This window comes from Phaenicophaeus curvirostris, chromosome 20 (genome assembly GCF_032191515.1).
Source record: "Phaenicophaeus curvirostris isolate KB17595 chromosome 20, BPBGC_Pcur_1.0, whole genome shotgun sequence".
Lineage (NCBI taxonomy): Eukaryota > Metazoa > Chordata > Aves > Cuculiformes > Cuculidae > Phaenicophaeus > Phaenicophaeus curvirostris.
In genome coordinates this window covers 4,637,240-4,663,703 of record NC_091411.1, presented here as the reverse complement: position 1 = coordinate 4,663,703, position 26,464 = coordinate 4,637,240, and the positions used below count along the sequence as shown (strand labels likewise).

Genomic DNA, 26,464 nt, shown 5'->3' with positions numbered 1-26,464 from the left:
TGAAAAGCTATCCTTACCTCAAAGGCCACAAACACTAAATGACAGCAAAGTTACAAATCCCTCATCTCGCATGGCCAATTCAAATGATCACCAAACACAACTGGGTCCAGCAGGTCCCAACTCCAGTCTTCCTGTAGCATCTCCACCTCCAGCTGGGGGGTTTTGGTGAACCCTGGTCCTGGACCATAACCCTCCTTAGGGTACCACTTTGCAGTAGGGCCCCAAGGTTTGGGCGCTGCTGCAGTGTATAAGTCCATTTATGCACTTAATTGTGAGTGTTCTTGGATTCAGTTCCTCAGGGCAGGAACTGAAGCAAACACTACCTATCACATCAGTGAAGTTGTAATCCAGCAGACTTCTCCAAATATCTGTTGTCTTTAAGGTCAAGACGTGCAGCTAATGGTTACTGAGGAACAGCAAAGGAATGCAAGTAAAAGACAGGATCTGCCATCTGTCCATGAACTCTCTGGAGAAGCATGGGAAGAAGCTGAGACAACAGCCTGCAGTGACTGGCTAGTGGAAGCTGATTTTGGCCTACTGCATCATTACATTTACATATAAAAAAGGGGGGTGGGTGGAAAAGTGTCTCACTTGCCCTGAAGTGAATTCCCAAAAATTTCTCTCATCTGCACAGACTGAGCAAATGACCTCACTCCCCTCCTTTACATTCCTTCCAAGACAATGCCACAACCTGTTCCCGGCAAGGGCTGCATGCGTGCATTCTGTCTGCTTCCCCTGGCTTTGCTGCCATACGTTTGCTCTGTCTTTCACAAACACTTTTCTCCAGGCTATGAAGCACGGGTCTTCCTGTTCCCCATGTATCATCAACAGCATATCTAGGAATGTGGACCAAGCACTGTGCATGAACGCAGAGCTGTCATTTCCACCTAGACTTTCCATACATGTCCCTGCATGTCAATCTCCAGCGTGCCTTTCTCCTGATGCACACAAGAATGGGATGGAGAGGTGTGGATCTTTATTTCACAACTGGGGAGCCTAAGGCAGGGACATGCTGACAGAGACATTAAATAGCCAATGCTCATCACCAAATCAGGGTTTAGAGAACTTCCTCCCCTTGCTTTTGACTTCATTCCCAGAAGACTTGACCCTCTAGGTAGAACAGGGTGATGAATCTTCATCAAGCCATGGCTTGGGCAAATTAGGAGCTAAATAACCAACCAATGAATAATCCAAATAGACAATTGTGCAAATGTGGAGGTGGCAAAGAGAAGAGATAGTCCAAAACATTAGAAGAAAATGAATTCAAATCATTGGAAACTAAAGAAGTTTATAAGCTGCAGAAAACAATAGCAGCTTAAGGGTCACTTGATCCAACAGAAGCCAGCCAGAGCAGGACTGTCTCAATTCACAGTGTTGTGAATATTCTTAGATAGGAAAACAGAGACAACTGCAAACAATGGGGTTTGGGGAGGAGGCTGAGGAGGGACAGTTTAATGACTGAATTAAAATACTGGAAAGGAAAAAAAGAAAAGATACATGAAGAAAATGACTTTTTTTTCTCAGTGTAGAAGGGAACATTTTGGTTTAGATTATCTGTAGTTCAGGTTTGACCTTTCCCTCCAAGACATAGAAAAGGAAAACATTATTTCAGAGCAAAAGTTTTGTCTTGAAATAAAAACTTATTTCGCTTTGAAAATGCTCAAACAAAACATTAAAATGTCTGGAGTTTCACCCTATTTTTATTTTTTATTCTGAAACATTCAGCTCAATCTGGATTTGGCAATGATTTTGACAGAAAAAAGTCCTCCCTGTTGTACAACGAAGCTACTGGTTGGAGGCGAGACCTGGGAACCTGATTCTTTCATTTGTCTTCATCAAGCTTTTTCCTCTCCTTGGCTTGGATTCACTGTGTTTGCCTGCAACAGTCTAACAAAAGCGCCTAAGTGGCCCCTGCATTCAAAGGAGAGAGACAGGCTCACAGAGGAGGTGCATACACATTCTGCACTGGACACAGGACAACCACAAAACTAACTCAGACGTTTCAGTAAAGTGACAGAAATGAGCTGTGACATTGTAGGATTGTCTCTGCCTCTGTCCATGCTTAGGTGTGACAGTGAAACATGGTGCAGGCACGGAGATCTCATAAAGGCTACCGTTTCACTTGTGGGAACATCAGAGCCAAGAGTGAAAGCTCTGCACGGCTGTGTCTCCAAAGTACCGGCTCATGTTCCCCTAATCAACTCAGTGGGCTGTGATGAAATAGTGCCTTCGAAACTCAAACTGCTACAAGCTCGATGTTGCCTTGAAGTGACCTACCTTCTTCATTCCCTCTCCTCCTATTTCTCCTATTTAGCCTGGAGAAGAGGAGGCTGAGGGGAGACCTTATCACTCTCTACAACTATCTGAAAGGAGGTTGTGGAGAGGAGGGAGCTGGGCTCTTCTCCCAAGTGACAGGGGACAGGACAAGAGGTAATAGCCTCAAGCTCCACCAGGGGAGGTTCAGGCTTGACATCAGGAAAAAAATATTTCAGGGAAAGGGTCATTGGGCACTGGAACAGGCTACCCAGGGAGGGGGTTGTGTCACCTTCCCTGAAGGTGTTTAAAAGATGGGTGGATGAGGTGTTCAGGGGCATGGTTTAGTGATTGATGGAAATGGTTTGACTCAACGATCCAGTGGGTCCTTTCCAACCTACTGATTCTATGATTCTATGATTCTCTTTGTGAGTCCCTCATTTTCCCCTTTGCTTTCTTACAGGTCATGTAACTGTGGGTTTAGCATGGAAGCATCCTGAACAAAAGGTATGTGTAAGACAATAGACCACTACTGTACTTTCTGGGAAAAGGGAGCCACCAGAGAAGAAATGTCTTGCTGTGTTTGACCTCTAGAAACCCGCCAGTCTCCTGACAGCGGTCATGAACAGAAGTGCAGAAGCTTTCTCTCGGGGCAGAGTCGTGGGCCCAAGAGCAGACAGTTTCATGGCTCAGCAGTCATCCCAGCAGTGGGCAGCCTGAGTGTGAGAAGGATTCTTCCTGATCAGATTAACTTTATTCACTTTATGTCCCTTTCAGAGATTTTTTATGCAATTTGATTTTTATAGTGCTATTGTCCAGATAGAGGAATTTTGCCTTATGACCGTGAGCTCCAAAGATTAATTTTCTATTATGTGAAAAGGCAGAGATTTCTAAGGGTAATGAGCAGATCCACAGTCATATTAGACAGGACAAAATTCTCAAAAACACTTAGCAGTAAAACAGGGTTTCTGCTTTAAACATCATCTAAACCAAATACACATGTGTGTTGCCCAAGGACCTGATTTCCACGGTATTTAGGGAATCAAACCCACCCACAGTATCTACTAGGATTGTCACAAGTACCCAACTCAGAGAAACAGTAAAATCCCTTAGAAGATGGACTGTCTTTTGCCTTGGGCTTGTACAGTGATAGCCCTCTGGAGTAAAGAGCCATGAATAAAGGCTGGATGTGCTAGAAATAATAAATGCTGAACCTTTTTCTGAATGATAGCCCATTTAGGTGTGGAGCCCAGATATAGATAGCCCAAGATTAAGTGATTCTTTTCTTTTTAAATAGGTCTGTGAAAGCCCAACTCGTTAACAGAATATATGACCTACACTGAAATCTCCATTGCGAAGCCAGTATTAAAGAAAGAGCTCTTCTTCCTTCCACCCACCAGGTCCTGTGTTCGACTTACATCTATCTCCCATTGTAGAAATCCTGGCTAGCGTCTAGGAAGGCAGGGAGAAAAAGCTAAAAATTAAGTCCATTGATAAAGTAGTGCAGGATATTGTCTCCTCAGACTAACTGAAATAGGTTGAAAAAGGCACAACTGAAGAACAGAGCTCCACACACATACATACACATGCCCCCCTACACACAGGGGGATGTGTATGTATGTATGGGGATGATCGAGAACATCCACAGCACTCAGAGGAATGTGAGACACATCTGAACCACACTGGACCACAGACTGACTATCTTTAAGAGCAAACAGATGCAAGCTAAACTGGGTCCATCACCCCAGGAGTGTGCACTGCATGATGCGTCCTGCTCTGAACCTAAAGTAGAAATTGCAGGAGACGTCGGCTTATGGCTTAGGCAGGAAGCTAGCATGGACTTCTGGGGTGTAAAGCACAGGAAATCTAAGACACTTCCACCTCTATCAACTCACTACCCATGCTATGCTGCGTATGAACCCATATTTCCATTGTCCATGAAGGTAGGAGAGTTCTAAGCATCCTCTCCCACACTAAGCAACGGACAACTTGGATAAAATCTAAGCTACCTCTTGGAAACAGGGCAGCATTTGTCCATGATGCCATGCTCCCGACTGTGGGAACAAAGACAACAATATAACAGACCAATGCAGAACTGGGATCCAGGTCATGAAATGAGTGAGAGGCCACAAATCCTCACTACACGGCAGCTATCAAAAGAGGCTGGTGACATCCCAAGACAGATTCCTGCTGAGAAAGGCCAGCCTATAGGAAACTGGTGGGAATGTTGACAGGAGAAATCCCAGACAGGTACAGGGAGGGATGAGAAACAGTTCTGGAAAGGGCCAGAGCTCACTCCTCACGCAGGCTTATATCAGGCTGACCTGGCTGTACCTCCCCAGCGCACTTGAGGCTGGTTCATAGCAGCACCGGGACAGGCAGGACCTGGCTCGGGAAAGGGAGGTGGTAGTGGAAGCAGGGGAGGAGGGCAGCAAAGTGTTGGGAAACAGCCTGTTGTTAGATTTCAGCCCTGAAGTGTTTGCGAAATCTCCCAGACAAGCCTGAGACTCTGAAGTTCCCGCTGCAGACAGAGCCTCTGCAGGCGAGCGTGGCGTGTCGAGATAAGCGTGGCAGATCGTGCTGAGTGTCACAGCCCCATGCCTCCCGAGGCCCTCACAGCTCAAACGCTGGCGAGTATTTTGTTCCCTGACAAGGCCCTTGTAGGACAAAAATGCATCTTGTAAGGGTCTTCTCAGTGGCTTTTGGCATTCAGGTCACTAGGGCTGCTTTGAGATAACAGGAGAAGAGTGAGCCCCCTTTTTAACTGTGGGGGCTGGAATGCAGGTTCACACCTAGGGCATCACTCTGGAGGGCCTGGGAAAGGCAAAGCTGAAGCTCACAAGAGCTTCATGCAGCACATGTAGTTTTAAAGCCCTGATTTTTTGTTAACTGCCCCACCGTAAAGCGGGCTTTCCCTCACCGAAGCCAAAAAGCCCAGCGTCCCACGGCATAGCTCAACTAAACCCAACGGATGCTCCTCTCTCTCTGTTGAGTATAAATTGGGAGCAGCCTCACTAGAACTGGTGGAAGCAGAATGGCCCAAGCCAGCTGGGATACCCGGGAAAGCCCTGCCCGCACAAATCCCCGCATCCCCGCCTGCCCGCTGAGCAAAGCAAGGGAACCCGTTTGCCAAACCACATGGAGCTCAGTTGCTCAGCAATCAGTGGCGCTTCCTATCCTCATGCTACTGATTGTGCAAACATGAATGCAATTAGTCTAAATAATCGCCAAAGACTTAATAGGAGCCAGACCACCCAGAGGCCAAATAGCTGGCGGTGGAGCGGGGAAGGTTTGTTCGCTGGTTTTTGTAACACTTGCTAATGAAGTGAGGTCGGATAGCAAAGCAAACACCCTCCACTAGCACATCCCCTGGGAATGCTGTATGTTGTGGGAAGCCCCATATTCCTTGAAGCCAAGAAAGTTCTCTCAGGATAGGCAACATGTGCTACTACCATCACTGCTTTTAATTTACCACCGTCTGGAAAGCCTCCCTGAATGATGATGAAAACAAGCTCTGAGCCCCAAAATAAGCCCCCATCCCAACCAACCATGACTGAAAATGCTCCTCACATGGCAAAGAGCGAGCCACTGAGACTGTAACCAACAGCTCACGGGTGAGTTCACCCACATGTCTGGGTGAACTAGCATGCTTGGAGCAGGCAGCAGCACTTGGCCACTTCCAGAGCCATGAAGCAACACTCCACATTGTATCGTTCCTTCCTCTTTGCTCCCCCACCATTCACTGTATCTCGCCAGCTAATTATAGAGCTGACAAACTCACCCAGATGGGGATGCGCAAGTTGTTAGGAGCAGTATCATTGCAGAAACATCAATTCTAGATAAGCAAAAGTTCCTTAGCCAGGGTGGTGACTTAGTCCACTAATCGCATGAACTGCCTCAAAACCATGCTCTGCCCATGGAGTAAGACCGGAGATTCCCGAAGACAGATCTGTGTTGCTCTTAGAGAGTTGGGAGAAGGTGTCTTTTTCTCCAAAATACCAAGAAGTGGTTATTTCTGTTTTCTTAAGGGTAGGAGTGAAGCAGACCCCTTTTTCTGGGGAGACAAGGACAGTCTTTGGAAATCCCTGCTGGAGCCAGTAGCAGCTCCTGAGTTCAAAGCTCCTTTCTTTAGGCCTTGAATTCTCGGCCATAAAGTCCCTGAAGAGTTTTTGATAACTTGCCTATCTTTTAGATAAGCAAAGCTTTGGATGAATCCTACACAGTCCTCTATCTACCACAAGTCCTCATTTGTTTTCCGCTGAGGCACTTGCTGGTTTTCCTCTTCAAGGTGTTGGACAGAAATGTCAAGAGGCTGAAGGGGCAGCATTTGAGATGGGAATTTTTGCCAGGATGACTTTTCTTTTTCTTTTCAAAGTGCTATGGGGCAAAGCTGTTGAGGGAAAACCCAAGTGATAACTGAATGAGACAGGTTTTTCTCATGGGAGCAGTAGGTTTACTCCTTCTGCAATGAAAAGGAAAGGCAGGGAAGGAAGACAGATGAAAGTCTGCCATTTCAAATAGTTTAAGTTAAAACTGCAAATCCTGTTTAAATTTGCAGGGACCAGGCTGTAGGATCTTCAACTAATCAAACCCATGATTTGAGCCTGGAATAAAGTACATAAGCAGAACCTAAAGAGAGACATTTCTGATCTTGAGGCCTTTCTAGACAGCCTTCTCCAGGGAAAACTTATAAGAGGGAAGGGGAAGAGAAAAGAAGTGAAGGAGAACAGCGACTAGAGAGAAGATTTCCTGAAACTAATTGGAAAGAAATAGCCATAACCTCGCTCCCCGCAATGCTGTACACCCCAGGAGTTCCTCACAGGTGGCTGCCAGCCCAGAGACAGCCAGTTATGCCCAGGTTATTTATTTTTCTCATTTTAGCAGTGTCACGTATTTAACATTTAAAAAAATAGGATATTCTTTTATCTGCGGCAGGATACAAAGCAAGAAGCAGCTTCCTAGAGCAGCCAGGCAGAAGGGAGCTGGCAACCTGTGCTGGGTCAGGAGGGTAGGAAGATTAAAAGGAGATGGGATTTTGCTTTGTCCTTCACAGAAGGCTTTATCCCCTCCAGATACACAACAGAAGATTTCTCTCCCTTGGAGGTTGGCTGGCAATGGCCTTCCTGTCTCTCAAAGCTGCTCCTGGGTCATGCACAGGGCAAGCTGTGAGCTGCGCAGCCCCGTCCCTACCAAAATCCTACCACCAGCCCCTTGCTCTCCCCACAGCCCACTTGCCCGGGGCAGCAATCTCTGATGCAACCTGCTTTGCTGGGTGCACTCATCCCTGTGCCAACCCTGGCTTCTTGCCCACGGCGGGGAGATGCTGATCAATTAGCGCACAACAAATAATTAAGCTGATAAATGTCTCTTTTTCCTGCTTGCTGACTGCAGTTGCCTCGAATTTATGCCCAGAATATGACTGAATTTATTCGTTTCCATTTGTAGCATTCAAAAGAGGTCTTTAATGATTTCTTTTAAGCTCTCTAGCCTGATTGTGAATAGTGCAGGGCAAATACTCATTATTTCCTATCTAAGCAGCAGCACTGATTAGTCTGCGGTTGGTCAGATAAGTCACACCGCTCTATTCCCCTCTCGCTGCAGAAATGCACAAGGTCATTTGCTGCTAACACTCAAATGCAAAGGGAAAATGTGGCCAAAGTGAATGCTGCATGAAAGTCTCTTGCGCATTTTCGGGGCAAGAAAACAGGCACGTGCAAAATCTCACATTAAGTGAGAGGGCTCAGAATTAAAGTGAATATGGGTTGAGTAATTTTGTTTTCACACAGCACTGTGTGAAGCTGAAAGTGCTTTTGGGAGGATGGTGGGATTGCAGTCAAAGTTAAGTCTTGACAGTTTGTGGACATTAAAGATCTGAAGCCAGCTCGTGCTTTACTGTTGACTCCTGAATCTTCACATAATGCAATGTTAATCTGCAGCCTTTTCCTAAAATAATGTGCAGAGTTGCTATGTTCTGTTAAATGTGAACCATGTGTCACCTCAGCAATGGCTGCAATGGTGAAAAGATGATAAATCTAAAGCTTGTAAAATGTCCTGTGACATTTTGGGAGAAAAACAGGTGTTGCGTAAATGTTAGACATTTATGGGTAGACTTGCAGGGGCTTTAAAAGACTGACACATCTGCCACATAGTATGTAACCCTGACAGAAAAGGAGCAAAGCAGTCCCTTTCATGTGTCTTGCTCTTTCTACAACCGTATGAAAATACATCCTCATCTGGTATTGGAATTAACAGAGCTGGACTCACCCCTCCCTACGTCTCCTCCAGGATTTTGGCTTTTACACCCAATGTGTATTTTAAAACTGCGCCTTTTTTAAGTAGGTGGCAAACTGCGCTGGAAGGATTTGGTATGCGGAGTATTTTTATTCAGCTCCCTTTTCTCTCACCTTTCACTGTTCTTCCCTTTGGAATATCTCCTGTAATGCTCCACTCATAAACCTCTTCAAAGGGAGAGCTGTATTTGAACAGCCCTGCCTGAAATCTGGTCCCAGTCAAAGGCCTCAGACGGGAAAATAACTCGAAGAGCCGAGACCCGTGGCCCCACGGCTGCTGCCACAGGTGCCGGTGGCGTTTTGCAGACAGAGAGCTGCTGCCTGCCGCCTCTTCGGCTTTGACACCCCGGCCCCACTGGCTGGGTTATTATTCCCCTCTCTACCCTATAAATATAATAAACTGGGACTTATCATCTTGCTTTTGGCAAGAGAGGTCCAAGGACAAGGTGGTTTCCTCACTCCTCCCAAGTGCCTTGTTCAGCTCCTGGGATGTTGTTGGTGTTCTGGGAGAGAGGAAAAGTTTGTGGAAGCTGAATGAGTGCTGAAGGAGCAAGGGACTTTATGGTTCAGTCCTCACTGTGTGATCTCCAGAATGGGTTTTTCTGAAGTGCAATTCCTTCAGTCTAATTCCTTCAGTCAGAAAGATACAGCTCATGGTGAAGTCACTGGAATCATAGAATCATTAAGGTTGGAAAAGACCTCTAAGATCATCAAGTCCAACCACCAACACAACACCATGGGGGGAATGCATCAGACGTGTGACCAGATGCCCTTCCCTCAGCTGCTTGCCCTTTGCACTGAGCAGTTTTAGCACAGAAACCAGTAACAGACTGGGCTACAAAGAGCTTTCCCCCTCTTGGGTGGTCATTTAATTTCTGGGTGGCAGCAAAGCAGTAGATATTTTTGAGTGTGACTTGTCTGGCTGGTAACTGCTCACAACTCTGTGCAGATCCCGCACTGTCTCAACTCCCTGCCCAGACATAAATTCTACTCCCAAATCTTAATCCTATCCCTCTCAAATCAGCACTAACATCTCTTGTTTTTCAGATCAATCCTCACCCCAGCAATACATTTGTGCCCTTAGCTCCTGCCTTGATGGGGCTGGTTTGGGTCCGTCCCCTTCCAGCTATCTCACTTCCATTCCTCTGGCACCTCTTGGGATTTTTCATTCCCTGCTCTCAAGCCTGGCAGCAAGATAAAGTTTCCCAGACAGGCTCTTGTAGGAGATCTATGCCATGCTGAGCTACCAGGCACTTCCAGCTCTGCCCTCTCAGTAGTGGCCAACAAGCAAGCTGTGCCTGCCCTTGGGCTGCTCCTCCCAAGGAGGTGGAAAAATCAGGCAGAGATAGGAATCTGTTCTTGGAGGTGACATTGAAGACCAGCCACTGCCTGTCATCCCCGCTGGTCTCTGGGGTGGTCGTTTCAGCAGGGAGCTCCATATGGGCTCTCCACACCCTACTCCACCCTTGGGGAACAAAGAAGTTCACCTGCCCATGCTGCCCTCTCAGTGCATGGCTCACACAGGCACTCACAAAAGAAACACCACAGGGGTAAAGTATCCCAAAAAGCACATTTAGGAAAACTACCTCCTCTCCAGTGGAGAAATTAACTCCTTCCACTTGCCGAGACATTCACTTCCTTTCCCCAGCACTCCCAGATGGGTCAGAGACAGCCCACAGGCTGTACTGGTGGGAGACCTTTGGCTAAACCAAAGAAAAGGAGCTCCAGCAAAAGCTGTCTTAGAAAGGACTGTTCCCTGCACAGAGGTCCTCAACCCCTCCGCTGTGGTAGAGAGGAGTTTTTTCCTCAGATGGGTGAAATGGATGGTGTCATATGCTGGGCCCAAGCTCCCCCTGTCAGTTCTCAAGATTTTTAAATTTTTTAATATACATCAGATACTGGATTTTCTTCATTCTGATTTGAATTCTACTGTTGAAGACAAAAATCTCACACAGATGAGGCTAAAATTTTCCTTCCTTTCTTTTGGAAACAAGTTCAAAATCCGTCCTCGTTAGAAACACATGAAATTTTGTATTTCTTCAAACAAGCTCCATTGCTCCAGCCACTGCCCAGAACAGCGGTGGCTGCCCCATCCCTGGAGGTGTTCCAGGCCAGGCTGCATGGGGCTTGGAGCCCCTGATCCAGTGGGAGGTGTCCCTGCCCATGGCAGGGGTGTGGAACTGGATGGGCTTTAAGGTCCCTTCCAACCCAAACCATTCTATGATTCTATGACTGACTACTCTGTGGCAATGCATCCCATCATTCCCTTACATATTGCGTGAATAAGCACTTTATCCACTTGTTTGGATATTGCTTCCAGGTAGTTACTGTTTCATTCCCTCGTTGCTGTGTGATAAGCAACAGTGGATCATATTTTCCTAAGCATCCTCCCTGCGTTAAATGTTTTTATAACTCTCTGCCACTAACCATGCCCACTGTCTCTTTTCAAAGTTTGCAAGTCCTGGTCTATGTGGTCTTTGTGCAGAAGACATTTGACACCCCTGCTCATCCCTCTTGCCCAGCTCCACACCCTTCTCCATCCCACTCTGTCCTTTAGGAGATGGGATGGTCAGTGAGCCATGCATGCGTGAGTACACACGGATCAAGGTACGGCCCCACAGTGATGCTTTCCTTCTAGTTTCTGTTCTTTTCCTAATGACTCCTAAATTTCAGTTTCCCCTTTGAACACTGACAGTGAATATCAGGATGGGCAAATACACCCTTCTCTGTTCCTGTGTGAAGCTCTCCTGAGCAGTAGGTGCAGCTTTTCTGATGAACATGCCCAGGGTTTTGGAGGAGCCAGTCTTTGCCTATAGAGAAGTAACATATATAAAGAATGAACACCTCTGAATACTTTATTTAAGAATCTGCCTTGCTTAGCTGTAAGTCAGGTTATGATGGGAAATATGAAGAGAAAACTTCAGAAAGAATCAACAAGAATGCAGTGCCTATGGGGAGCTGGTGCCTAGACTGATCATCCTTCTGAGACCTTGGACTGCACCTATTTTAGCAAAAATGATTTTTTTTTCCAGGTGCAAAGCAGCAGTCACCAAGGAATTCCCAGTGAGAAGAGGAAGGGGCATCCCTACCTTTTTGGTCTTGACTGTTGAGGCACAGCAGTCCCCACCATCATAGTTGCAGAAGGCTCGGTTGTTGATGGAGTCACAGTAGTTGTCCCCCATGAAAGGCTGAAAAAGAAAAAAGCAGCGAAAGTCTGAGATTGTGAACATTGATAAAACCCATAACAAAATGTCAGAAGGAAAACATGAAGTCTCAAATAAGCCATATAGTTTGTAACATTACCAACTACCCTGAAAAGACATAATTATTCCTCTCTTTTCAAGGCAGACAGAAAAAAAAGGACACTAGATAGAAGAGAAATGAGCCCCTGTTGGCTTTTCACATCCCACATAAGATGATGCTTCAGGAATATTAATCTGACTAGGCCCAGAGACAGTATCAAGGCATCTAAAATTGTGGTGCTTTATGATAATTTTAAGCTAACCTTCCAAAACTATGTGGGATAAGAAGGTGGTTATGTATGGCAGCAAAAATGGCTTGCTTTTAATAGCTGTACTTTCCACCACAGTTCTCCTAACTATGCAACAAGTGTCAGCACCAAGGGCACAAAACATATCACAAAGAGAAATGGGAAGTGATCTGGGCTCAACACAGGGACCACATGCTTTGGTTCTCCAACCAGCAATGACTATGTATGGCCTTGACCATGATACATAATCTCCCTCTGCTCCCCAGCTCAGAGATGGGATAATGGCAACTATTCAGAGGGATGTTGTGGAGAGCTATTAAGTAAAATCCATAAATCACCTTGAGAAAGAAAAAGTGGCCACTACTCTTCAATGCGATCACTGGTCTATGTGCTGCACAAGACTGAATAATAATCACAATGCTGACGAAAAGGCTTGAAGTCTGTTTTTTCATTACACATTGGAGCCTTCCTGGTCAACAAGTACAAAAGTCTTTCCTGGAAGTCAAAACTCTGTCTGATGGGTAAAAAAACTCCATGCCAGGTATGAGAATCCCAGGCAGCACTGAAAGGGCATAAAAATGGATGCTCAGCAGAGAGCTGTATGTCTGTAACACTTCTTATGTGCATAGGCTCAAGGGACCATTCCCATTTTATCTGCTCTTTGGAAAATTCATTTATTCTGCACTAAGGAAAACACACCAGGTATTTGCCTACAAGAAGGCATCATTGCAGAGTGGGCAGGGAGGCTTGCAAGGGTTTCCTGGGAGGAAACATAGGACCTTATAGTGACCTTCCAGTACCTGAAGGAGGCCTGCAAGAAAGCTGGGGAGGAACTGTTCACAAAGGCTTGTAGTGATAGGACTGGGGGCAATGGGTATAAACTGGAGAGGGGCAGATTTAGACTAGACATAAGGAAGAATTTTGTCATGATGAGAGTGGTGAGGTGCTGGCCTCGGTTGCCCAGGGAAGCTGTGGCTGCCCCATCCCTGGAGACGTTCAAGGCCAGGTTGGATGGGGCAGCCTGATCTAGTGGGATGTCCCTGCCCATGGCAGGAGGGTTGGAACTGGATGATCTTTAAGGCCCTTTCCAACCCAAACTATTCTATGAGTCTACGATTTTGTAGCAATTGTGGTATCTGAGTCTCCCTGATGACAGATATCAGAGAACTAGCCCTAAGAGCTCGCCACACTCTCCCCACATAGAGCCACAGCCTTGCTCAGCAATACTGAAATGGACACGGTGGAACGGTGCAGGCACGGGCATTTACTGGTGATGATTTGCAGCTTCAAGTATTTCTATCAGGGTATTGGAGATCCAGGCAATGATGGCAATGTTGGACCAGAGAAGGACTATCAGGAGGTAAATGTCTCACTGCATGCCACCTGTTTAGCTACATGCCAATGTTGACAGTGAAATCAGAGTTACGGGATGAGGCTCCTATGCCTGTAAACTGGCTCAACTCCATTGACTTCCACAGAGATTAACTTATTTATACAGGCGAAGCCTTTGACTTGCAAATGGCCTTCCAATTTAATTAACATGCTAAGAGTTAAAAGGGAATGATTTATAAGTAGATAAGAGAGATAAAAGTAGATAGAGAAATATTTTTATGACAATCTGGTCATACTGAAAAATGTGAACTTTGCCTGACCTCCTAAGACAGTCTGGGTTCTCCGTGTTTCCCTTGTACTGCCTGACTGTCCCTCCTCGTCAAGAAAGGCTTGCCTTTAGTTCCCCTTGTCTATACCTGTACTCCACACCTATGAACCCTGGACAATCAGTAAAGGAGGCTTGTGGAAGAATTTGCCTTTCACTTGCACTGGCACAGAGTAGGGAAGCCAGTCCTCTGGAGGAGAAGAATGGGACAAAGAGCATCTATTCTGATTTGGTACTAAAATCCTCATTTAGGAGATCTAGGAGGTTTGGCTGTGGAAGGTGAGGTCTCTATAGGTCTTCATGCATATCTTAGTGCTCCTACACGTTTTTTTAGGTGGACCAGAGGGACTAGTTCTCTGCTGGAACACCTGAGTTAGCTGCTGAGAAGAATGGGGCTGACTCATAAACCTCTATTCCTGCCACTAGGGAGCGACAAAAAATCACATTGCAGCAGCAGTCTGGGTTGCCACTGTGATCACCAAGAGGAAAATAATGCCCCGCTTAGAGCCTTCTATTCAGGGAACCCTCCCTAATGCTAAGGATATTAATACATTAAGGATTGTACAGCTTAATGGCCCAGTATTATTGACCTACTGGCTTATTAGTCCCTGATTCCATAGTCGTGGAAAAAAAGACTTGGTGAAGATGGCATTTCTTCTGAAACCTTAATGCCAGAGAACAAGCTCTGGCCCATTCGTGGAATCTGGAAGCATCATGCTCTAAAAATGATGCTGGAGGCCATTATCAATTGTCTGGGCAAAGCCTTCCAAGATGATAGATTGCCATGCAGTGACACCGCTGAATGAATGATGAAAAGAAGAAAGTTCCTATTGATGCAGAGGGATCTGGCAATTAGAAATGATGGAAGGGAAGAAAATGCTGAGAAAAAGCATGTCAGTAATAATGGCTTCTGGTAAATTATTACATCATTGCAAAGTTTGCCTCAGTACAACTATCCTTAAACAGCAGGAGAATGGATACCCAATGGTGCATCAGCACCTGAATGGCATTTCTTAATGGTCGCTGGATGTTATTTTAGCTCTCTTTGGAGAATAGGGGCGCCTAGCCAGCCTGCATGAATGTGATGTGTGAGATGGCTTATGACATTCAAAGCACTGACAGCAGAATGCTTTTCATTTAGGGAACAACTAGACAGAAACTATTACATTGTTGGAGAGTTATTACCCTCTTGGGCCCAACATTTGTATGCGGAGGAAACCTGTCTTTCACTTCAAGACAAATCACGTTGCGCAGCTATGTGGTCTAGAGTTTCGAATCAGATTTTGGAATTCTCTGCCATGTTCTGCCACTCTGGGCAAATAACTTCAACGCGCTTGTAAAATTGGGTTACTGTGAGAGCACAGTCGGTCCTGCAGAAAGTCAGGAGATTCGAGGTGGAAATACAGCTCTTCCACTGCCCAGCCATGTATCCCTCTGCCTGTGAGCTACTTCTTTTCAACAATGGGCATGAAGCTTCCCATTCTCACAGAGGTACCACAAGTTCTTACTTCTTGAAATGGGTGAGATTCCTAAGGGCTGGCATGGTAGAAATTGCATGAGCACTGTGACCCAGAGAGACAGTGGAGCTCCAGCCCCATTTAACTATTGAAAGCATCTTAAGACTTCTCAGACTTTTCAAAGACTGTTGCCAGCAGAAGCAACATCCTTCAAAATAATTGCATTTTTTTAAAAATAACACACAAGACTGTAAAAGTGCATCACGGTTATGTGATGTAACTACATTTTTCTCATTTTCTTTTCTGGTTCAGACAGAAGTGGACAGTGGAGGGGTGTGTCATCTGCTTGGTCTCCAAATATGTTGTCCACCCAGTAGTATCCATTCTTCCCTTGGCTTTCCTAATGTTTATCTGCACATACCAATGCCCAAAGCCTAGCTGGCCTTGGATAGAATTGCCGTCTAATAAGATACCAAAATAAGGAAAAAAACAACTGAAGGTTTTTGCAGCTTCCCAGAAATTCCCAGAGCCTAGGAAATTCTGCAAGTCTACCAATGATGTTGAACTACTTGATCATTTAACTCCTGTGAGAGTCACCCAACCACCTGCTCTAGCAAAGCTCCAATTTCACCCCTGCGTGTTAGAAATGATGCAGGTGATCATAGTCGGTTTGAAGCATAGTCAAGGCAAAAGCTTGTTTGCCTTACTTGAAAAACAGCATTTACAGTCTCCGTGGCAGCAGCGACTGCTTCCGGAACACTTAGGAGAGAAACACAAACCACTTAAGCTAGTGTGAAAGCTCACCTCGCAGCCTTTGACACAATGAATCAGGGAAGGGTGAGGGTACCACTTGAGTCCCGCTGTGCAGACAACACTCTGGAGGGAAGAAGAAAAAAACCAACAGAGGTTAAGACAAAGAAATCAGTGTACAGAAAGTCAGTGTGCTGGCTCCTATGGCTCTCCTGTACTTAACCAATGAAGTTCAGTTCCTAACACCTCTTGTGTTCTCAGGACCTGGCTGTCCTCCAGGTATTTACAAGAAGTGTTGGACTTGACACTTGCAATAGCAGAACATTTGAGATTAAAATAATATTTAAGGTTCTCCTAACATGTCATGTCCAATATTTCACTCATGGTGGGGGAATGTGGCAGGGAAAGGCAAAGGCATAGGTCCACTGTCTTGTTCTGGGGTAGGGGGCAGACAGTTCAGGAATTTGTTTAGGGATTTGTTTGCATTGCTCTGTTTTCACTACCCATCGTACCTCTGCCTCATGAAGAAGAAAACAGCAAAAGGTTGACTTTCAAATACATTTTTGAACCACCTTAAATAAAAACACCTTCCACTACACTCTTTCAGAATAATCCCCAGGTAAGACGGCATCATCTGCTATATTTTATGAGCTTTAGAGTAGTTACTGTACCAACTCAGTTTATACATTTTTCCAGAAGATAAAAGTTGGAGTGCCCAGTTTTGGGCATAAATGATGAGCAGTCTACTCAGTGATGACATGCACAGGTCAGCCATTGTTTGCCTGCAGAAATAAAAACTTAGACTTTAAGATTCGATCATAAGTTTGGCCGGTTAGTGGAGATACTGGTTCAGTACTGTGGAGTTTTAGGAGACAGGATCCCCATCCATTCACCAGAACATCAAGCACCATGTTTATTGTGGATTACCATCCATGGATAGAACACTACAATGTCCAGTTGGGCAAGATGAACTCGTAAGTATTCACCCAAAGACAGGGGATGAGGTTGGATGGAAGTCTGGGGAAGGAAGGGATTAACGTTTGGGAAGACCTGACGCACAAGCCATCCCTTCCCCTGTTTATTTGAGGGCTAACTTAATCCATCTACAGGGGAACCTCGGCGTGTTTTTACAGTTTCCGTCATTTGAGGCTTACCTGGCGTGTGCTAGAAAAAGGACTTTTATACTATCTGACTTGGGCTGTTTATCTTTCCGATGCTCTCGGATTTTCCACTATTAGTCAAGCCCGGCTTGCCCCACCTGCCTCGCAACAGGGCCCGTCTGTGTGAGTGGAGAAGCAGCTGGGGGAAGGAGGAGGATGTTGTTTATCTCCCGGGAGGGAGGCTGCAAGGTGCGGGAGCCCTGCAGTGTCAGACGTACCCCCAGCGCACTCTTGACAGACAGCTGGAGATTTCCAAGCTGTTGCCTGCCTGCCACAAATGGAGAGGGTTTTAATTTAATTTTTTTTCCCTCTCTTCTGTTTATTGCACTTCAGAGGGAAATAAAAAGGAAAAAAAAAAAGGAAACTTTTCTAGATTTCAAAATAAACAAGGTCAGTCAGCAGACCAGAAGCGGGGAGAGTAAAGGAAGCGGTTCAAGAGCATTTGAACCTATGAATTAAACTGAAGTAGAAAAACTTAGGCGTTTGCCTCCTGTATCCAAGGCCAACCAGACAATAAGTAGAAGTGCTGTTCCAAAGAGCATCTCACATTTCCCTTTTAAGAAGCATCAATATTTACAAAACCTCTTGATATGTGTGAATGTGTGTGAGCGTGTGGAGCTAACAAAAGGAGCTGGATAGCCCTGAAACAGGCTCTCAAGAAAGGAGCTTTCTAAGTGAGAGTAATCCCTCACAGAAGATGCGCTGACTGCTTTCCTGACCCTGCCAGTATTAAAAGCCCAGCTTGCTCCCTATAGTGGAACGGAAGGAAGATGAAATCCTTGCTAAGACAGAGCTTGCCTCAGAGCTCTCACTCAAGGTCATCCTTGGGCTGGACATCCTCCAGGGAAAGGGACTGCAACCCCAGGCTGCTTTCCATAGCGTAGGAAAGCTGTTTGACCTTGTGATAGATTAATCACTGGGTCAGTGGGGCATTCACATTGCTCTTGAGTGATACCTGCCAACAGCTGAGTCCCAGTTACTTTGCCTTCTCCATTGATGACAGTTTGCTAGCGGAGATGATTAGAGCTTCTCCAGGTGAATTCAGTCCTGATAAAATTCATGGGGTGGGAAGCAGAGTACACTCAGGGAAGGGACCTTCACCATGGTCCTGGCTCCTCTTGCTCATCTTCCAAACCCTGAATTCCCTCCACCCAGGCTGTTTGCACCCTGGGGCTGCTGCTGTGGTGTGTGCAGTGCAATAGGATGGGAGAGGGCGTGCGGGTAGAGGGAGAAACTGGGTTGGGAAATTGAGAAAATGGGGATAATTTGGGCTGCTGGGCACCATTCCTGCTTCTTGTGGTGTAAACAGGCATGCAAGTGCCACAGGGTGCTGTGTGGGGCAACTGAGATAAACAAATGCATAAAAAACAAGCAAGAAAGGGTACAGGCAACACCACTGCAGGATATGACCAGGATCTGATGGCATCAGTGCATGCAGAAAGGAAAGTGGACTCACGAGGCCAACAAAGGATGCAGTAAGAGGTAAATGAACAGACCACATCCGACACGTGCCAGGCAGCACACAGGGAATAAAGCCCATCTGGCCGCTACCTCTGAAAGCCCCTTCCCTGCGCTACCACGTGCTCCAAGCTGCTGTGGTGACATATGCTGCCCTCATGGCCCCAGCTTCCCTCATGCATCGGCTTCTGCAGCACAGCTGCCCTCCCGCGCGGGCCGCACTGCACAGCTGGGTGTATTGACTTTGGTCCTCTCCCCATCCCAGAAAAGCCATCCAGCCACATCTGTGGTTTGGTGGCTGTGACTCCATCTGCTGCGAAGGGAGAGGAAGCTGGGATGTGGTCCCACAGTAGGTAACAGAGAGCCAAGAAAGCAAATCAAGCTGTCATTTTCTCCTTGTGAGGGAAGACCTAGTGCCTCCAGTCACAGCGCTTCCCTCCCATGGTGGGACTAACATAATGATGTCAACCGTTTGCTGGCTGTGGAGGGGATTGGGTTTCCCCAGGAGAGGTGGGTGGAGAGCTCTCTTCCATCTTAGATTGGTCAATTGCCCCCCGGGCTAATGCCTGGGGACTGGCATCTACTGGTCTCAGCGAACTCTCTCCTCAGGCACTAAATGAACATGACAATTAATTGTAGGCTTAATGTGTTGGTGGTGAGGGCATCAGCCGCTGCTGCCAGGAGAGGGGAGACACAGAACTTTGTGTCTGGTTCCTCCTGTAGTTACACACGGGTTGGGTACCCCTGCCTTTCTGAGCGCTGAACCATTGCACTGCAATAGGTCATTGCATTGTTCCATGACTCAGTTTCCCTGCCTGCAAAACAAGCCAAATGCTCAGAGAAAGAGAAGAGGTGAGGAAAATTGCGAAGCACATATGAATACGAGAGTATTTAAGAATTCCCCCTGATGTTTTCTGGACATCTAAAATCCCAGGGTTTGCAGCGCATAAGAGAAAACACATTGCTGGCAGTGGGGCAGCATCCCAGGCGTGTGGAGGGGCCGTGGCCACACTCAGTCTCACTGGTAGGCAGAGCCAGGGCACGCTTGCACGTACTTGCACAGTATTTGGCCTGTTCCTGCTCAGCACAAAGGCAAGGACCCAAACTCAGACAACAGAAGAAATAAGGTGTCTGCCCTGTTTCTCTGCAGTCAATAGGAAAGAGCTGTCAAGCCGTCTTTCAGAGCTATTTCACTCTTTTCTCTCCACTGCCTGCACAGTCAGCCTCGGCAGCTCTCTCTATAAGTATCTTCAACAGCTCGCTGCCCCTTGCACATTCATGGGAGATGGGAAATCATGGCAACAGCAATGCTTGCACCCAGAACAGCCCGCTGCAGAATAACCAACACACACACATTTCAGGTGATTTTCTTTTTCCTGCTGAAAACACTGATCTGGAAGATGCTGCCAACTCACACTGATTTTGGCAAACTGTTTCAGACCCAACAAAGCAACTCAGAATAAACCGATTCTGGAAAACAGTAATATTTAGACATTTTTTGAGATGAAATATCTGTTGTTGTTGTTCCTATGAGGGGACATCTAATTTCTATGTTTTTTTTCATTAAACAAAAAGTTTGGAAAAAAAATTCTTGGAAATGAAATGCTAAGCTATGTTCAAACCAACACGGGGTTTTCTCCAATTTTTTGGTTCACCAAAAATCACAGCAACCAAAAAAACGTCACTTTGATTGGGTTAAAACATTTTTTTTTCTTTTTAATTTGACAGAACTTGCAGCGAACCGAAAAATCAAGTGATTTGCACAGCTCTGCTCTAAACAACCCCCGGAGGAGAGATGGTTCCCCCTTCCCACTTCACTTCCATAACAGCTGTTGCTTGAGCAGCCACACACAAATATCTTTTTCTCTGGCTGTCTCTCCCTGTGCTTTAGCTCTGCCTGTCCTCTCTAAGGTAAGCTCCACACATCAGTCCGGCTTCTCATACTGCACTCATTTGTACATTACTTGTGCCCAAAATTAAGTAACTAAAAGTGTTTCCTTTGCGTCATTCAAGTACTTGGAGATCCACAGACTTGCCGTGTAAATGCAACCAGCTGCTCGCTTTACTCGTATGGTACAACAGCAACCGACACATATTATTAATGATATATAACGCATTGCCATGGGGACCTTCCCCAAAGGTTTCACAGTCCTGTCTCTCCAGGGTCTCCCAGGTCCCACCAGCAGCAGCATTTCCCCCAGTGACACCCCACAAGGCACTTCTCCCTGGGGGTAACATCCCCTTATCTGGTGAGTTTAATAGAACCATAGAATCATAGAATAGTTTGGGTTAGAAGGGAACTTAAAGATCATTTAGTTCCAAACCCCCTGCCTTGGGCAGGGACACATTCCACTAGATCAGGCTGCCCAGCATAAGGTGGATGTTTTACAGCTACCAAAAACATCCCCTCCAGAATGTCTCAGCACCATCCTGATTGCCTCCTAAAGGCTCCCGTTCATCTCTCTACACAAGTTTTCAAGCCCAAATCTCACCCTCTAGTTACAAAATGCTGGTGGGGTCAAATTTGTACCTGCTCACAGCCTAAAGCCCTTGCCAGATCCTGACCATCAGCAAAAAAAGATCTTATTTACCACCTTACTCCTGGAAACCATGATTCTTCCTCCATCCCTCACTCCTCTCATCTCCTTCTTTACTACTATGTGTTTTCCCTGCTGCCTAATGAGTCCTCCAGAGACCTGCAGGTATAAAACTTGTTACAGCTCCCTCTGCGTACCTGCATCAATAAATGAAGGAGCACAGGAGAGAATGAGAGGGAAGCTGTCATTTTATTTCACCGTGAATTACAAAACCACTTTAAAGTCTAGCAGTCTGGAAACAGCCAGTGAGAAATTGCCCCTAAATTCAGAGATACGGGTTTTCTTTATGTTTCATGCCAGAAACTTGGCAAAGCCTAGGCTTAGACACTAATATAACGTTGGTGTACGGAGTGAATGGGAAGCTGGGAAGGACACTGTGAGCTTGTCATATTCTCTAGACTTATGTTCATCAGACCTTTCCAGGATTTACTCTACTGCTCCATGTGAAATAGGGAAATATAAAGTGGTGGAGATTTTCAGAGCAGCTTGATATCTACAATGAAGGCCAGATTTCAAAAATCCCAAACCCTGGGTACATATCTAGCCATGGAGAGGAGAAAATAGACAGCCAAAGCCACTCAGGACATACTGGGACTGTGCTGGATGTTCTGCTAAATTGAGCTCAAGTGTGCAAAACAGGCTCCTGCAAAGGCAGGGACAAGTATGTAAAAACCAAAAGTGTTTGCTGAAGCACCACCAGCAACCTGCGCCCCGGTGACATGTGATGTGCCAATGTCTTCTGCACTTGAGTATCCAAATAAATGTCTATACATGCAGAAATACTGCATAGGTACAAGCACCTGTTTACATGCAGTTCTAGGCAGGAAGGCATATTGTGTAGTTGGTGTGAGGGCTTTCAGGCTGAGGTAGATGAGTATGTGTGTGTCCCACTGGTATCCAAGTTTTTCGTACTGGTTTCTCACTGGTATCCAGTGTAGGCATGACACCAGGCAGCTGTGTCCTGCAAAAGGCATGTGCAGGTGAGACTGTGTGTGCAAAGCACTGTACATGTGTGTGCATGTCCCCATCATCATAGATTGAGGCTGCTATGCACTGGAGGACACACAGGATGGAGTGCTGTGAGAGGTTAACACTGCCTGTGTGTTTGCAGCAAGCAGGAGGGAGAAGTGGTGACCTCTAGAAGGGGCTGTGCTGAGCAGGCATCTCTCGCATGCGGGCAAAGGGGCGTGGGGAGGACTCAGACAGCTCTGCTGGTTCAGGAAATGAAATACCCTCTGTATCAGCTTCTTTTGTCATCCAAAACAGTGTAGAAAAATCTAGCCCTGCTACCTAAAACATGCAAAACACTGAACAGGAGGAAGAGAAGAAAACCTGGCCGGTGCCCTTTCTCTCGCTGTCCATCACACCTTCCTGTACAATGAATTGTGTTGCTAGACCAGACCCACAGGGTTGGCTGGATCTGAGCATGCTGATTTGGGGCCTTTACCTTGAACTGACTTTCACTGGGAAATCACAGACAGAAAGCAATTTGGAGAGAAAGTCACCTCATTACCAGAACAACATGCAAAGACACAGCAGAAACCAGGAATTCTTTTCCATAGGGCAGGGGAGTTTTCCCCATGTGTTCCCCTCAGTGAATGAACACTGCATGTAAATATGCAACAAGGGATGTAGTCTGTGAAATCATCCGACACTGACCTTCACTCTTTGAGGGTTCATCCAGTGCTGGATGTCTTGCACAGTCTCGTTTACACGCAGGAGGATGGGCTCGTGACTGTGATCCACACATGAGGTGGTACACTCCGCACCTGTACAAAACACAGAGTGGATAAAGCAAAAGGATAAGGATAGAGCCAGCAGCTTCTGACCCTTTCAGCATCCTTCCAGCTGAAGGACAGGATTAGGGCTCATTTTTCCTAAACTGCAATTAGCAGTCAACCATAACTATCACATATCTTGTAGCTGCACATGAAATGCTGAGTACAACCCTCCATCTCAGCAGGTGACTGTGGGGGTGGCAGATACTCCAAGACCTTTTTGTATGAGCTGCATATCTAGGTATTTCTCTGGCTATTAACTCCAAGGAGGGGGTCAGCTTTTGTACTTTCAGATCATCACGAAAATATAAAGGCTTTTTTTTCCATTTCAACTGCTCTTTCAAGCAATGGGACTGATTAAGCAGAGGTTGTTGAACTCATCTCACCTATGACATGACAAAAAACTACTGTTTGATTTATCAGATTTACAGACTTTCAATAATAAACTTTCAGAGGGTGACCAAGCCTAATGATGTTGCAGACGAGCTATCACCCAAGTCCAACAGTCAACAAGAAGTATGCAGAGAGGTAATGATGGCCTTGTTCACACAGTAACCTGCTTTTTCTCTGATTAACTGTCATGCCCAGTGGGAATCCTGTCCTTTCTTTATTAAAGCATGCTGTGATACTCTGCAGCAATATCCCAGAGCCCTGTGGTGACACAACCGTAAGTCCTAGTGTGTTGGACCATTACCATTTCCCCACTGGAAAATCACTCCTGAATGGCACAGCTGCTGCAAACAAGTCATTAGGATTTCTGCACTCCAGTCAGCATGAGGGGGAAGGAATTAATCTCTGCATTGGTTTGGGGAGCTGAACCTTTGGCTCAACACACCCCCCATCCTGGAAGGGCAGATTAGGTGTCTGAGGAATTACCGAAGGTGTGTGGGATTCACAGTGACCACGACTGAATGCTATTATTTTCCCCACCTGCTTCTGCCTTCTCATGTACTCCCACACGGAGGAGTCAGCAGGAGCAGAGGAGAACGAGGCTGTTGAGCCAGCAAGATGGGGAGCGGCTGGGCTTTGTTTTGCGTTCCCAGTGCACATGGCAGCAGCTCCACAGACGCACTGCCTGAGTGCCTGTTGATGCTAGCCCCATTGCGAGTGAGCAGCAAGGGAGCACCTTCTCAGAATGGCACCAATCAGACTTCCAGAAACACACAAAAAAGACAAAACCTCAACAACCTGATCCCAAAAGGTATTGCTGGGTGAGCCTAACAAAGTGTGTGGTATGTCTCCATCTGCTGAGGATAAGAGCCAATGGCCACTGTGCCCTCACCGAGCTCCTTCTTCTTCTCCAGTGAAAGCCACGCTCTTATACAGGACCAGACCTATGATTCCCTTGCCTCCAAGATGTCTGCGTGGTCGCATCTCAGGATCAGGCTCACTTGACCTTGCATCTGGGATTGGCACCCGCTGGCAACTGCCCCGGCAGGGCTGGGAGAGGGAGAGGACCAAGGGCTGGCAGGTTCCCTCTGCCTAGGCAGCTGCAGACCCCCCTGCTTCCAGTGCTGAGATGCTCCTCTCCAAACCAGGAATGGGTATTTCTCTCCTTGCAAAAACCTGGCTGGCTCAGGGAGGTAACCTCATCTCAAGGGCAAAACGCCTTGCCACATTAAGAGTCACCACAGTCTGCTTGCTGCTCACTCTCCTGCGCTCCACCACGCTATTTACGCTTACGGAAAGGAGCGGGTCGGAATTGTTTTGATATATGATCTGTAATTGGCATCATTACAGAGCAGTGATCTCATCCAGGTCGTGTTCTCCTCCCCGGGGAGGGAACACAAGGAGGCTCGTGGTCCCTCGCATGGCTGCGATATAATGAGGGAGCTGCGCAATGAGGAAATTTCTCCAAGTTCAAAGGGAAGGATGGAGGGAGGAGGGAGCTGGCAGGGACTGGGAATGGGACTGCAGGAAGGGGCCTGATGGGTCTGTGTGGGTGGTAACCAGTGCAGCTCCCGGTGCAGCCCTTACAGCAGGGAGACCTCTAAAACAGGGGCTTAAAACACAACACAGTGTGTACAATTCAGCATGTAGTCTATCCCACCCACTGCCTGTGTGACACAAAGCAAAGCTGAGCACAAGAAGCATCCCAATGCTTTTCACCCCTTACAGAGTCACCAGGTGCCTCAGAAGCAAGAGGGAAAACATACCCTCACAACATCTCCTAAACAACTGTCATACCAAAGGGGATGCTCCACTGTTCTCATATTCTTTCTAGAGAGACCTGAATTCTCCTGCTGCCACAATTCCCTGGCAGCTTCCTGCCTTTCAGCCTCTGGGTTGTGTGTGTGATTGAAGGAGGGGGACATTATGAAAGCATTAGAGCAAATGCAGGTACAGTCTGTATTTTGAGGACTGGATGTGTCTCTGGCATAGTCTGCCTCACTGTCTGCCTATTAAAACCAGCTGGCCAAGAAGGGATACGATGAAACTGGAAGCGCTGCAAGGAGCAGGCGATCGGAGCATGTTACATGACGCCTGGCCTCTGAAAGCTTCATGTTTCCTAAAAGCAGCTCCCTGAAAACTCTCCCACTGCAGACTCTCACTCAAGCAAACACATCTACAGGAGAAGGGGACTTCAAGGACTGCAGAATCCTTCCTTTTTCCATCCCGTCCCCATCCTCTTCCTCATCTCCTGACCCACTACTCCCGGCAGAGCTTCATTTCCCCATGGCAGAGGGATGGGGCTGATGCTCACAAACCTATGCCGTAGCCGCTGGCGCACTGCAGCTTCAGGTGGTTGTTGAGTGGCGTGGGCAGCGCACACTGGCCCTGCATTTCCCTGCAGAGATGAAAGGAGCCACTCCAGGTGCCATCCTTCCGACAGTGAATCACGTTGCTTCCACGGCCCTGGGAATAAGAGGACATTATGAGGATGGTCACAAAAACAATAGCAAGGACAGGCTGAGAAGTGAGAAGTGGGCAGAGCTGAGCTGGGAGGAAAGTTGTGCTGGAGCTGCAAGAGCCCCTGGTTGGGATTGACAGTCCTGGGGGCAAGGAGTTTTCTTCCAAAGAATAAAAGAAAAATCATAGAATCATAGAATGGGTTGAGTAGGAAGGAACCTTAAGACCATCCTGTTCCACCCCCTGGCCTTGGGCAGGGACACCTCCCACTGGATCAGGTTGCTCGAAGGCCCATCCAGCTTGGCCTTCAACACCTCCAGGAATGGTGCAGCTATGACTTCCTTGAGAAACCTGGGCCGGGGTCTCCCCACACTCACAGGAAAACATTTCTTCCTAAGATCTCATCTCAATCTCCCTTAGCTGCTCTAAGGTCTCCCTGGAGCCTTGCCTTCTCTTGACTGAACAGCCCCAACTCTCTCAGCTTGTCCTCAAAGAGGAGGAGCTCCAGCCCTCAGATCACCTTTGTGGCCTCCTCTGGTCTCACTTTAACAGATTCACGTCCTTACAGGAAACCTACATTGCATACAGACACACACACACGTGCACACCCCCCCGACACCTCTTCTGTGCAACACATTTCCTTTACAAGGCCCTTGTAAGGTCTCTACCTTAAAACAGACCCACTCTAGTTATGATAAACGTGCATGCACCCCATTTGCTTGCT

General features: G+C 46.7%; 1 protein-coding gene across 1 annotated transcript in view; it reads right to left on the bottom strand.

The window, feature by feature from the left end:
* The window catches only part of PAPPA (pappalysin 1), a 187,598-nt gene that overhangs the window by 6,822 nt on the left and 154,312 nt on the right, over nt 1-26,464 (bottom strand). Inside the window, exons 18-21 of the mRNA XM_069873425.1 lie at nt 25,599-25,746; nt 22,772-22,881; nt 15,952-16,023; nt 11,633-11,731 (exon numbers count right to left, since the gene is read on the bottom strand). Coding sequence (XP_069729526.1) covers nt 11,633-11,731; nt 15,952-16,023; nt 22,772-22,881; nt 25,599-25,746 — 429 coding nt within the window. The remainder of the gene's footprint in view (nt 1-11,632; nt 11,732-15,951; nt 16,024-22,771; nt 22,882-25,598; nt 25,747-26,464) is intronic.